Raw genomic sequence first — 14,176 nt, forward strand, 5'->3', positions numbered from 1 at the left:
GCATAGGTTCCCAACTCTAGTCCTCAAAAACCACTAACCGTGCAGGTTTTAAGAATACCCCCGCTTGAGCACAGGTGGTCCCTGAGGACTGGAGTATGGAACCTCTGCTATAGGAGATTTGGTATATAGTTATAATATTGGGAATATACCTACCCCTCTTCTCCACATGACTATTATTTGAAACATATCCTACAACATTTATTGATAGCAATTATTTTTGCTATCAATAGACGAATGATTGAATTACTGCAGAAGCGCTAAGGTTGTGTGGCATTAAGAACCGTAGAGGATTTGTTGGTGCTTCACATGTTGGATTATATATGTTAATGCCCTATGTAGGTTAAGGATTCTATGCTCTAGTTAGGGCTGACACTAAAGAACCTTGAAAACATTTTTTATGACCGTATGAGAAATATCTGTGAGTAGGAGCTATGTAAGCATAATGATGTGCACATAATGGGAGATTTATTCTTCATTTGCTCCTTTCAAACCAGTGTAATTTATTGAAGGACAATTACATTTAAAGTAACAATACCGATGTATTCTGTCACTTTCTATTTTAATCCTCACTGGTTATACATTCACCATTGCTAGCCCTTGGATTGATCACTTCATTATAAGAAATCTTTTTTAAAAAGTTTAGTATTTCTCATATATTTTTGTACATGATATGATCTATAACCTATGTAACCTCTCTACTTTTATCTCTCAGACTTATAATGCTGAGGCGGGGGGCCTGAGTCCCTGTTAATAACTTACTGGGCCATACGTGGCCTACGGTGAGACGGCAAGAACAATACAGACAGGGTATACGGGTGATACAACTAGTTTACTACTTGTACGGGTGATACACTACTAACTTAGGTACCCTGTGATCCTCAGCCAAGGATCACTACACACACTATACAAATACATGGGCAGTTATACCCAGGGCCGGTGCAACCACTAGGTGACTTAGGCAGTCGTCTAGGGAGGGACATTTTGGTGGCCTGCGGTGGCAGCAGCGGAGGAGAATGGCAGGAGTGAAGCAAGGCTGAAGAGGAGGAGGACATCAGGCAGCGGCAGGAGAAGAGGACGGAGGATCGTGGGAGCGGAGCAGGGCGGTAGAGGAGAATGGCCGGGGAGGAGCACGCCCTAGAGGTCCGTTGTCTGTCGATGTTACAGCGCAGCTCCTCCCCGGCCATCCTGCTCTGCTCCTGCGGTCCTCAATCCTCTTCTCCCGACACCGCCACTCGCCGTCTTCTTCCTTTGCTGCTCCGCTCATGCCATTCTCCGTCCTCTACTCCCGCCATCGTCCTCCTCTGTCCTCTTCTCCCGCTGCCGCCCACCATCCTCCACTGTTCTGCTCCACCTAAGACCACTGAAGCCAGGTAGGCATTGTTAAGGGTGTGAGAGGTGGACAATAGTGGAGAAGGAAGGGATGAGAGGAAGAGAAGGAGGGTGTGAGAGGAAGAGGAGAAGGAGAGGTGATTGAGGAAGAGGAGGAGGGTGATTGTGGAGGAGGGGGAGAGGAAGAGAAGGAGGGGGTAAGAAAGAGGAGGTGAGGGGAAGAGGAGAAGGAGGGGGTGATTGAGGAAGAGGAGGAGGGTGATTGTGGATGAGGGGGAGAGGAAGAGAAGGAGGGGGTAAGAGAAAGTGGAGGTGAGGGGAAGAGGAGAACGGGGGTGATTGAGGAAGAGGAGGGGGTGATTGGGGAGGAGGGGGTTGAGACAAGAAAGGATGAAGAGGGGGGTACAATAGAATGGGGCTATAACAAAAAATAATGAAAAAAATGAAATTTTGACTCAGGGCTGAAGATTTGCCCAGGGTGCCGAATACCCTTGCACTGGCGCTGGTTACACCTACATCTCTGGACCTCTGAAATGTAGTATAACTGATGTTGTAAAATAGATGTAATCAATGAGGGCAATGAATGAATGCTTTTTTCTCTCTCTTAATATATAACAATTGGCATAGTTCTCTGCACCACCTAAATTAAAGATTGATGATTACTATAATGGATTAGAACCGTAAATGGTATAACTGGCTTGCCTGGCAATAAAGGGGTTAATCACAAGGTTCTCTTTTATTACCTGTTTGATCCTGTCTCTCTGCTCTGCAGCGCATAGCTCCCGACTCTTCATACTCTCCTTGAACATGGCCAGGCGGCTCCTGGCCTCTCCACGCTGAGCCTTCTGGCTCTGGGCTCTTTCCTGTGCCTGCCGGCTCCTCAGATCTTCCAGCAGGAGGTTCTGGAAGTGCTTGAGCCGCTCCATCTCCTGTTGGGTTCATGAATCAGTAACAAAAGGGAAGACATATATGGGGTTTGGACATTTCTCACGTAGTGGGTCAAAAAATATTTATTTCAAACAGCTTAGCGGTGTAGTTGGCTTCCTTATAAAGGGTCAATCCATCCTAGGACCAAAGTGTACTAATGGCAGTGGTATGTTTTAAAAAAATAAACATTTTTGAAACCTTTATTTATTAGCAGGCTTTGTAACAATAAAATGAGATGTATTTTCACATATAATATACACAATCAACAGAGCAGTGCAAGATAGCCACATATAAATATAACATACATATTATGAGCGCATATCAGGTGTATATTATCGTGTGAATACATCAGATAAACTATAACGCCCTCTTTTTCCCCCTCTAGTTATTTCAACGTATTATTAATGTTTTAAATGAACTAGAGAAAGGAAGAACTTGAACTTTAGTCGCTAAAAGGAGTTTGCACAGGCAAAGAACCCACTCTCTCATTGTATAGGTTTTGGGAAGACAATGACATTAAAGGAGCTTTGCCTTTAAAAATGTATCTCCTTGGGGGCATGGACATGATTTCGTGCAGCTCAGTAGCCAGGAGACATCCGGTATTGTTATAGGATGTTAACGGGAAAACCGAAATATCAACTATGTTAGCTAATCATCAGAGACCAGAAATATGCCGACAAAGGCCAAAAAACCCGCCCTGACAAAATCGAATGTTTGGCCGTGACCAAATCGCCACCAGAGCTCCACTGCCAGGATAACTCACCGCCGGTCACCTCACCGCCATCCACAATTTTTAAAGGTCCTCAGACTCAGAGGATCTCCCCAGCCGCAGGCAACACCTCCCAAGCTTCCGCCACTCCACCAGCATTTGTGATTTGGATCTCCCCAGCCTCAGGGCACATCTGCCCAGCCACTGCCGCTCCACCGGCATTTGTGAGCCCGCCCATGCATGTGCCCAGTCAGGACACATTTTTTTAATTTCCCGCAGCAAGTGACCTAATATTCTTGCAGGATATGCATTTTAACAATCGCGCCTTTCCCCCAAAAAAATGTAAGCAGTTTTTACAAGTGTCTCTCTCCTCTGACTCAGTGAACAACGACAGAGTTGCGATCTTTGTCAGCTCAGCCATCCCCTTCAAGCCCGATTTGGTCAAGAAAGATAAAGAGGGCAAGCTTTGCTGGTTGGCATGCTTGGAGGGGTGAAGCTCACACTGGCCAATTTGTAGGCTCTCAATTCATCAAGGGGCCTGTCTCAGGAGACCAGGTACTAGTAACACCATTTACAGTATATATTACCGGGATCATGCATTAGGCAAAACAAGGTAGTAAAAACAAATTGCGTTTATTTTGATTAACCCACGTACAACAACAAGAATTACACAAAAAACAGTTAAAAATACACTTACTGGAGGTCTGGGGGGAAAATCTAGGCTTTACTAGGTGCAGGGCGCCCGCTTGGATGAGCTTACCCTGACCGCCGGGATACACACCTGGTTCTCCTGGTCCTCTTTTCGGCTTCAGTTCCCAGCCGCGAAAGCTACGTTCAATTCTCAAAACTTGGTCCTCGCGTCTGACTTAGTCTCTGCGAGGCAGACTTTCCTAGCTTCAAAACGAAGCCGGTTGCTCTGCTATTTCGAACAGAGCAATTTTGAAAAGCATGCCTTAGCTTCATCGACACAAGTCACTAGATGGTCTGGTTCTCTGCCTCGGACGTCTCCTTACATACACTCCGCTAAGCTATCCTTAGCATATATATATATATATATATATATATATATATATATATATATATATATATATATATATATATATAGTGATACCATCAGGTATCTCTAGGTGCTGGAACAGTGCAGTAAGTGTACTTTTCCAGCTCGCAGGGACTTAATCCTCCCTGGAATGGCAAATGCACCCTCTATGAATTCTATGGTTTTATATATCCGGACATAATAACAATCATCTGTTCCTTAGCAGGTCTTAAAAATAGGTAAATACAACCTCAGATGAACAACAATACATGATATATTACACCGTGGGGGTTGGGGGGGGGGGGCAAGGGAGGACTTTAATGTAGTCCTCAATAACAAACGGTCTAGGACATTTGGTCACAACCATTTTGCTTACCCTTTACCCTAATACCCCTACCCTAAGCAGTTACTCTAAAAAACCCTACTGTAAGCCCTTACCCTATAACACCCTACCCTAAGTCCTTACCCTAAAAAACCCTAACCTAAGCCCTGTTGCCTTCCTATGTTAAAGCCAGACCAGAGTTCTAGATTTAATGAGTCTATTTACAGTAAGGAAATTGCCCTGGCCATTAAGGAACTGAAGAACTCAAAATCCCTGGGTCCAGATCGTTTCTCTTGTGCCTATTATAAAAAGTTTGCAGGTATTTTTGTCCCTCACCTTCTAGTCCTATTTAATACATTATTGGAGGGGCAGTAGTGCCGTTAACGATGGCCACAGCTAATATTGTGCTAATTTTGAATAAAGACAAGAACCCGACAAACTTCCAGTTATCGTCCTATATTCCTCATCAATACTGATGTAAAATTGTATGCTAATGTCCACGTTAACCGCCTGAAGCTCTACATGCCGTACATCATGACCAGGTGGGCTTTATCTTCTCTAGACATGCCCCGGATAATGTTCGGTGGTCGGTCAATCTTATTCAGAAAGCTAGCTCGGATGAGCTCCCCTCCATGTCGGAATGGGACATTTGGCAAGTCTACGCCTCTCACCAAATCAATCCACTCCCTCTACAAATTTAATGACCCGCTACTCATTTGCAAGCTTTAGCTTTAGGAGGATATGGAGGAATGGGACAGATACTGTATCTCCAAGGATATCTTCACTGAAGATGTTACTTGTTACCTAGGTTAATGTATCTGTTTTACATGCTTCCTGTCCTTGTGCCCAATAAGGATCTGCAACAACACATATCTCGCTTTATCTGGAGGGGTAAAACACCTAGGATCAAAAATACGTTCCTAGGTAGGTTAGCTGCTCCCAATCTTCAAACATAACTGTAAGCATCCCACCTAAGCCTTTAGAATTCTGGCGAGAACACAAGAGGGTGGGTAGATATTGGGAATCATGCAAGTGCTGCGGGCAAGGTGAATTTATTACTGTGGCTCTCCATACATGATAGGCACCAGGAGCACCTTCTTACCCAACGGTCCAACACTCCCTCTCTCTATATGGTACCGATTGAGATATACTGTTGATGTAACTTTTTCACCACTAATTCAGGGATCATCCCAGCATTTTATAATCTCAAATTTACTCCTGGGCTGGTGGATTCCATTTTTATGGTGTTGAAAAAGGTGAGTATCACCAGAATCAAAGACCAGGTGTCGGTTGGGGGTATTAAACATTTTCCAGAAATACAGGAAAGAAAGGGTCTGCCTTCAGGAGAGTTCTTCAGATACCTTCAGCTAAAACATTTTGTTCTGTCAGTACATTCTACCTCTTCTCTTGCGGTCAGAACTTATTTTGAGGAGCTGTACAACTCAAGGTATCTGGATAAGGGACTAATATCTGCTGTATAGTTCACCAGTTGCTCTTAAATGTTGATTTCAATGTGAAATGCCTATATATGTTGACATGGAAGGCTGAGTTAGGAGATGTTTTAGAGATAGACAACTGGTCTGATATATCTGAAGCCACGACAACGAGCTCTATATGCATGACTACAAAAGAGAATGCCTATTAGTGGAAGTTCTGCTACTATCTCCCACTAGTCTGGATGCATGTGATGAACAGCATTATCTCTCCCTTTTTCCGGGGTGTGGCCAAAGTGGTCCTTCTCTCATATTTGGTGGTCTTACCCGGTCTTGGCTCCCTTACGGTGAAAGTTCTTTAATCTTATTAACTCCCTGATTGAAACTACTGTTGTCCCAGACCACTGGCTGGCCTTGCTGAACAGACCCCTTGATAATATGCCTAAACCCTCCTAGACATTAATGTTACATGTGCTCTTGGCCGCAAGATGCCACATAGCATGGAACAAGCAGCTGATTCCCGATCTAACGGTCATCAAACGTGTGGTATGTACTTATGATGGAAAGCATTACTGTGTTTCTATGGGAGAAGTCCCACAAATTTTCTTGAGTATGGGGACTGTAGGGATGTGTTAGGTTGCCTTCTGTTGTATGTTGCAGTGTGTATCTGGAGGGAGTGGTGTAAGGTTCCGCGGCGGCCCGACAGTATAGGGCGCCGCCATGTTGATTGCGCAAAACAGTAAGGGAACTGTCAGAACAGAGAGAGATCGAGCCTTAGCGGAGTCACCTGACGCCAGGGAGCCAATAGGAGGGCTGGATTCGCGGGAGGCAGAAAAGGGAAGCGTGGGGGAGAGACCACGCTAGCCAGAGGGCACCGGAGGAGCAGGGAAGGAGGTAGTGTGAGTGCAGGGGGTCCGTGACCCACCTGCATAGGCTAGATCTTCCCTGAGGGCCCTAAGAGCTGCTAGTGAGCTGGGACCAGGTTGCTGAGCATCGCGACATCTGACCAACTGCGTTGGATCGGCGGATCCTTTTTGAAGTTGTCACCGGTCACCGCAGTGACCGGAAGGTATTTAACAAAGTGCACCAACACCGGTCAACAGGCGCTGATCCCGCCTTAGAGAACACTCTTTGGGGACACTAAGTGGAGTGGCCAAAGGACTGAGCCTATATACAATTACAGTACATGGACACGGTGTGGGGTACGCGGTGATGGGACAGAGACATTACTCCTTAAGAGAGTGGCTGAGCCACTAGCGTTATAAGTATAAGTTAATGTATGTGATATGTGTTATTGCCACGGTTAAGTATTAGAGGTTATTCTTGCATTACAGTAAACAGTTCCAATATATATATGTGTTGCTATGGTTCTTGCCCAGGGGAATCTTACACGATGGGGATCCTGGGTAAGTGGAGGCGCTGCCGTTAAGATAAGTGTTACCCCAGGCTCCCAGTTAGTGGAGGCTCAGATCTTCTGGAGTCCACAGGTGTGTGCAGTACCCGTAGTCACTCTAGGGCGTAGGATAGAGGGCTACATTTGGAGGCGCTGCTGAGATCTCAGACCTGGGGTGCTCTATATTTTTTTCTCAACTGTGTCCTATTTTTGTTCCGCCATGTTTGTGCCCTCACAGCCTGAGGTGCGTAAGTGGGCCCAGCGGCATGAAATCCCCCTGACCTGTGCCCTTGCCATTGGACACGACCCGCCGCCATCTCCCTGGGCACTGTGACTGATCAAGTAAGGAAGCTTCCGTTCCTGGAGACTGCCCGAGTGCAAGACCATTATTATGACGGGGAGCATAACTGGCGTAAAATATTATTCGTTACAGACCGGGATATATACCCTGAAGCCATTCCCTCAGTATTAATCCTGCCCGACGCTCCCAGCATTCATTGCCCGCAAGTACAGGTGGATAACGCCGAACCTCTGGCTGCGTCCACACCACAGAGGGGTTACCCTGGCCCGTCAAGCACAGTCACGACCAACCCTTTCCGTACCCCTGAGAGCAGTTTGAAACCCTGATGGCCCGCTGCAATGGGTCTAGGTGCTTCGTTCACCCCCTCCGCCATTAGGCCAGCGCTAAGTAGAACCAGTATGTCTAGACTGGATGCCTACTCCCCTGCTGGGAATAGTCTGCCTGATAACGTGTCTCTTCCTGTGCTAGCAGAAGCCATACACCACTCCACACAATCCCATCAATACCGGAAGCTGAAGGCGTTCTCTGGCGACAAACCAACCCCACTGGGAGAAGTCGGTTTTGAAGAGTGGTTGGATCATATGGAACAGGTACTTCCTGAGTGGTCCTGCACGGATGCCGTGCGAAGGCAGCGCATAATCGATTGCCTGCGACCCCCAGCTTCTCACATAGTGCACTTTTACAGGGATGATTATCCGGATGCCGATACGGCTGGCATAATTTATGCCCTTACCAAAGCTTATGGGATCCCAGTGGACACGTTTGCATTGATGGCCAAGTTTCATGCTCTGGCTCAGGAGGGAGAGATGGTGTCTGACTTTCCTAGGTGTCTACATTTGGATCTGTGGACCATGGTAAGAAGGAAGGTGGTGCAAAAGGTGGATGCCGACGGACTGCGCACCACACAATTACTGAGGGGACTCCTTCCACTGAATCCGGTATCCGTGCATGTCAGTGGCTGCCTAGTGCCAGGACAAGCTCTGACGTTTGATGACCTGATGGATCGAGTGCAGGCACATGAGACTGTGCTGTTGGGACGTGATTTGACCCCGGGAAAGAAGACGGGGGTAGTTGTCAAAGAAGCTAAGAAGTCAGAAGCTAAAAGTTGAGGCGCCAGGGGATGTGAACCCGGAGAAGGAGGACTTCAAAGAACCTGCAGCTGCCCGGGAGCACGTCTCCGACCGTCCGAGATAGTTTCTCCTGCGCCACCTCCTGTGTTACCCTGCGGAAAGATGGGGCATATTCGAGCGTATTGCCCCTCCCCACGGAGGATGGCGTCCCGCCCCGGCCAAGTCCATGCTGTGTACTCCTCAGGCCAGTGAAGCAGCGGGCCAGTCCCCGATGAATAGTCGAATCGGACCGGCGGCCATCATCAAGGTGGTGATTGAAGGCATCTACGCCTCTGCACTGATGGATACTGGATCCCAGGTGACCATAGTGTATCGACCCTTCTACGATCAACATTTGCATCGGCTGCCGCTACTATCCGCTGACTCCCTGAGGTTGAGAGGGCTGAGCCATGAAGACTACCCTATTGATGGAGTGGTGAAAGTACACCTGGATATTCCCCAGTTGAACACCGGCAAGCATCATCCCATGGAGGTGGAAGCGTTAGTATGCCCGGAACCCCAGGATCCTCCCAGCGCCCCGATTATCATGGGGACAATACAGACATCGTATAAGCTGTGATCCGCATGTACTTGCAAGAAGCGGGTGAACTACCGTTGCTGGCTCTAGCTACTTGCCCAGCATTACAAGAGGCTGTGGTAGGATTGCGACCGAAGAAGAGCATGGGATGCTGTATAATCAAGAGCGTGGGTTGACCGAGATCCCTCCCGGAGAAGGAAGAATGATGGTTGCAGCCTGTCATTATCCTGCCAGACGTCCAGAGGATCGACTATTCTCATTGGAAAGCACGATACGTGATGACCAGCGACTCGGCTACGAAGTATTGGCCTCGGTAAAGAAGTGGTCGGGAAAGATTCCATCTCGAACTCGGGTGTACGTGCGAAACCTTTCTCCGTACCTCATGTGCATTGACCACCGGCAGCCGTTAGGTCGAATCTATCCAGTGACCCCTGAGAGGAAGGCAGCAGGTAGATGCCCGGTGGCCACCGTCCATGCAGTAACTCCAAAGTTGGCGTTTGACTTCGGAGACTCGCCGTTGACGGAGGAATGGAGGGGGAGACTGCAGACCAAGCTGGAAGACCGGCGGGAGGTGTTTTCCATAAGTGATATGAACGTGGGGTGCAGTCGCAGTGCCCGCCATACCATTTGATTGAACGACACCGCGCCGTTCCGAGAACGTTCCCGCCGCATAGCACCCCGAGATGTGGAAGAGGTGAGGAGACTATTAACTGAGATGGAGGAAGCCGGTATTGTTCAAGGATCACGAAGTCCCTACGCCTCACCTATCTTGGTAGTCCGCAAAAAGAATGGGACCGTACGTCTGTGTGTGGACTATAGGACATTGAACAATCGTACTGTACCTGATCAGTACACCCTTCCGCGAATCGAGGACCTCCTGAACGCCTTGACCGGAAGTAAGTGGGCTTTCATCTGCCCGTTAGGGTTCTACCAGTTCACGTGTATGCCGCAGGGGATATGTGGAGCTCCAGCCACCTTTCAGAGGTTGATGGAGAAGACGCTGGGAAACATGAACCCGCAAGAATGCCTGGTGTACCTGGATGACATTATATTGTTCGGGAAGAGATTGGAGTAGCATGAGGAGCGGCTGTTGAAGGTGTTGGATTGACTCCAACAGGAGGGGCTTAAGTTGTCCCTGGACAAATGCAAGTTCTGCCACACGTCAGTGACATACGTGGGCCACATTGTATCAGCGGAAGGGATATCCACCGATCCGGGGAAGATAGAGCAGTAGTGAATTGGCCCAGGCCCAACAACGTCCAGGAACTAAGGTCCTTCCTGGGGTTCTGCGGTTACTACCGCCGGTTTGTGGAAGGCTACTCACGTAAAGCTAAAATCCTGAATAACCTATTAAAGATTTATCCTGAAGATCCCGGAAGAAAAGCTACCACTGCCCAAACACCCTTTGGGGATAAATGGACCCCTGCCTGTGAACAGGCGTTCCTAGGACTGAAGACCAATCTAACACAAGCCCCAGTGTTGGCCTATGCCGATCCCGATCGAGAATACGTTTTACACGTGGATGCCAGCTTCAACGGCTTGGGGGCAGTGATGCATCAGAAACAGGATACTGGACTTCGACCGGTGGCGTATGCTAGTCGGAGCTTGACCCCAAGTGAGCAGAATTATCCAGTCCACAAGTTGAAGTTCTTAGCCCTCAAGTGGGCTGTGGTGGACAAGCTACATGATTATTTGTATGGGGTACAGTTCGAAGTCAGGACTGACAACAACCCAATGACTTGCATCAATACGTCCGCCAAGTTGGATGCGACGGGTCACCGGTGGTTAGCGGCGCTGGCCAATTATCGGTTCAATCTTAAGTACAAACCAGGGCCCACCAACATAGGGGCAGATGCTCTGTCGCGAAGACCGGGGCTCCATCCTACTACCGATGAGGAAGTGTGGGAAGAGATTCCAGGACCTGGCATACAGGCACTATGTTCTCTAGCTGCTGTGGTAAACGATCAAGTGGCGTTTTCAGAGTTAAGAGTAGCAGACTCGCTAGGGTGTCAATCCCGAGCCGTCCCTAGAGCGTACCGACGTCCGGAGGGGATGAATATCGGAGGATAAGATCATTTCATGGAAGGAATTGGTGCAATATCAGATCCAAGACCCTGTGGTGGAACTAGCTCGTCAAACCTTGCAACAAGAGAATCCTGCTATACTTAAGCAAGCTCCCAGAGAACTAGTGAACCTATTAATGAAGGAGTTCGGAAAATTCGAACTGGACAACTGCTTATAGTACCGGGTTATACCGTACCATAATCATCCCGACCGGCGACAATTATTCTTGCCTCAGATTCTAAGAAACATGGTACTCCGGGCGCTACATGATGATCATGGCCATCTTGGCGTTGACAAAACGTTCGGGTTACTTCGTGACCGCTTCTATTGGCCAAAAATGAGAGAATCGGTGGAAATGCATTGCCGACAGTGCACTCGCTGTATACAGAGGAAGACACTCCCCACCCGGGTGGCCCCCATGGCCCATCTGAAAAGCTCCGGCCCCATGGATCTGGTGTGCATGGATTTCTTGTGTATCGAGCCCGACACGCGGGATATCGGAAATGTGTTGGTGATCAAAGACCACTATACAAGATACGCTCAAGCTTTTCCTACCAAAGATCAACGGGCAGTGACAGTGGCCAAAGTACTGTGGGAGAAATACTTAATTCACTATGGACTGCCGAATCGATTGCACTCTGATCAGGGCAGAGACTTCGAGAGTACCCTCATTCGGGAACTGCTGAGGTTGTTGAATATCACCAAGTCCAGGACTACTCCGTACCATCCGGAAGGGGATGCCATGCCCGAACGATTCAACCGAACGCTACTTGGCATATTAGGCACACTGAAAGGCTCTCAGAAGACTGAGTGGAGTAAGCACGTAGAGACGTTGGTGCACGCTTATAACTGTACTCGACATGAGTCTACAGGGTATACTCCGTACTTCTTAATGTTTGGACGAGAAGCTAGGCTGCCAGTGGATGTGCGACTACGGATATCTACCGATGGGGTATCCAACAGGACGCATTTTCGATATGTGCAAAGGTTACAAGACAGTCTGCAGCAGGCCTATAAATTGGCCGAGAAGGCAGTGGCGCAATTGAATGCAAGTAATAAAAGGCTTTATGATCACAAGGTGCGACATAAAGAAATCCGCCCAGGGGATGCAGTCCTCCTCCGTAATTTGGGTATTCCTGGAAAGCACAAACTGGCAGACAGATGGAGGGATGGGGTTTATGAAGTGGAATCACAGATGCCTGGCCTCCCGGTATACCTCATCAAGGACTCCGAAGGCCGGGTAAAGGTATGGCACAGAAACCATCTTCTTCCTATACCACAAGTAGGGGATATCGAATTGGAAGTATCCACTGTTCCACTCGACGGAGAAGCTGATAGCACAGAGGATGGCCCAGAGACTGTAATAAATGCCACCTCTTAGAATCCTATGGAAGGAACCTCTCAAAGGGGCCTTCCGACCGCGGGGGCATCTCCCGAAGGAGTTACGGGTAAAGAGCCCCTTGGTCCGACGACAGATACGCTGACTCCAGTGAGCCAGCCATTAGACCCGCAGAGCCCGTGCTTTGTGCCCAAAAAAGACTGTGTAGACATATTGAGCCCCTCAAGGGCAGAATTTGAAGTGCCAACTGAGACTTGTTACTCTCCTGAGGAAGTAGCCGAAGAGCAGCTTTGTAGAAGCCAAAGAGCTGGTCAACCTCCAATGAGGATGGCTTACGATCAATTTGGGGCACACCATTATGAGGCGCAGCAGTGGACTCGCCATAAAGTGAGATCTGTAATTGGCATGTTCAGTGAAATGTATAACCTCATGTAGAGTATACAGAATAAGGTGTGGAAAAAAAAAAAATATGTGTAAATATGTTATGGTTACGTTCACAAGCGGGGACGTTGGATTCTGCGAGGGGGAGAAGGTACGGATGTGTTAGGTTGCCTTCTGTTGTATGTTGCAGTGCGTCTCCAGAAGGAGTGGTGTAAGGTTCCGCGGCGGCCCGACAGTATAGGGCGCCGCCATGTTGATTGCGCAACAGTAAGGGCACTGTCAGAACAGAGAGAGATCGCGCATGCGCGGTGCAAGAGCGCGAACGGCTGGCCAATAAGATAGAGGCTCAGCCAGTAACTACAACTCCCAGGAGCCTTAGCGGAGTCACCTGACGCCAGGGAGCCAATAGGAGGGCTGGATTCGCGGGAGGCAGGAAAGGGAAGCGCGGGGGAGAGACGACGCTAGCCAGAAGGTACCGGAGGAGCAGGGAAGGAGGTAGTGTGAGTGCAGGGGGTCCGTGACCCACCTGCATAGGCTAGATTTTCCCTAGCCTAGGAAAGAGGGCTACAGGACCTTGGCTAGCAAAGGAGGGCGGTGCGGTGTGGGATACTGGTCTTGCCTTGTTATGATATTACTCACTTGGCCGAGGGTATGAAGGGAGCAGTGGCTGTTTCTTCTACCGTTGCGGAGTATTAGGTGAGCCACAGGGAGGGGTACATCCCCTCCTCATCATCGCCCCCTTTTTTAATTTTTTATTATATAATCCCCTCACCCCACCCACTGCTTTGAGTGTGATTAGATACGTAGTTTTAAGGATTATGGTTTATTATGTATATGTAATGTAGAGGGATATCTGCTGTATTATGTACTGTAAATTCTAAAACAAGAGATAATCCAGTTTAAATTAGAAATAGTGTTTTTTGGAAGAGTATTAGGGATTGCACGATTCAGCATGTTACATCCTCAGCTCCTCTGCTCTCACCTTCTCATGCCTCCTGCGTAGCTGCTGTCTCTGCAGACCATACTGCTCAGTCACCTGCTGTCGGAACAGCTGATATTTCTCTTGCAGATGCCTCTCCTCCAGACTCAGAATTACAGACTCGCGAGCTGCAGGGGTAGAGAAGCAGAGACCTGATTAGCGTTTACAGTGGCTTAAAAAAATTGTAGCGATGCTGTGCTTGAAGTAAAGGTGCAGTTCCCCCCAACATGACCTATTTTCAAAAGTGAATTTAACAACTACGATACAATGTATCTAGATCACAACCACTTTAAAATAATTATTATTTGCTACATTG

General features: G+C 48.2%; 1 protein-coding gene across 1 annotated transcript in view; it reads right to left on the reverse strand.

The window, feature by feature from the left end:
* Window positions 1-14,176, reverse strand: part of LOC142495842 (serine/threonine-protein kinase 10-like) — an 84,175-nt gene that overhangs the window by 3,531 nt on the left and 66,468 nt on the right. The window contains exons 14-15 of the mRNA XM_075601874.1: window positions 13,864-13,988; window positions 2,073-2,258 (exon numbers count right to left, since the gene is read on the reverse strand). Coding sequence (XP_075457989.1) covers window positions 2,073-2,258; window positions 13,864-13,988 — 311 coding nt within the window. The remainder of the gene's footprint in view (window positions 1-2,072; window positions 2,259-13,863; window positions 13,989-14,176) is intronic.

This window comes from Ascaphus truei, chromosome 5, assembly GCF_040206685.1.
Source record: "Ascaphus truei isolate aAscTru1 chromosome 5, aAscTru1.hap1, whole genome shotgun sequence".
NCBI lineage: Eukaryota > Metazoa > Chordata > Amphibia > Anura > Ascaphidae > Ascaphus > Ascaphus truei.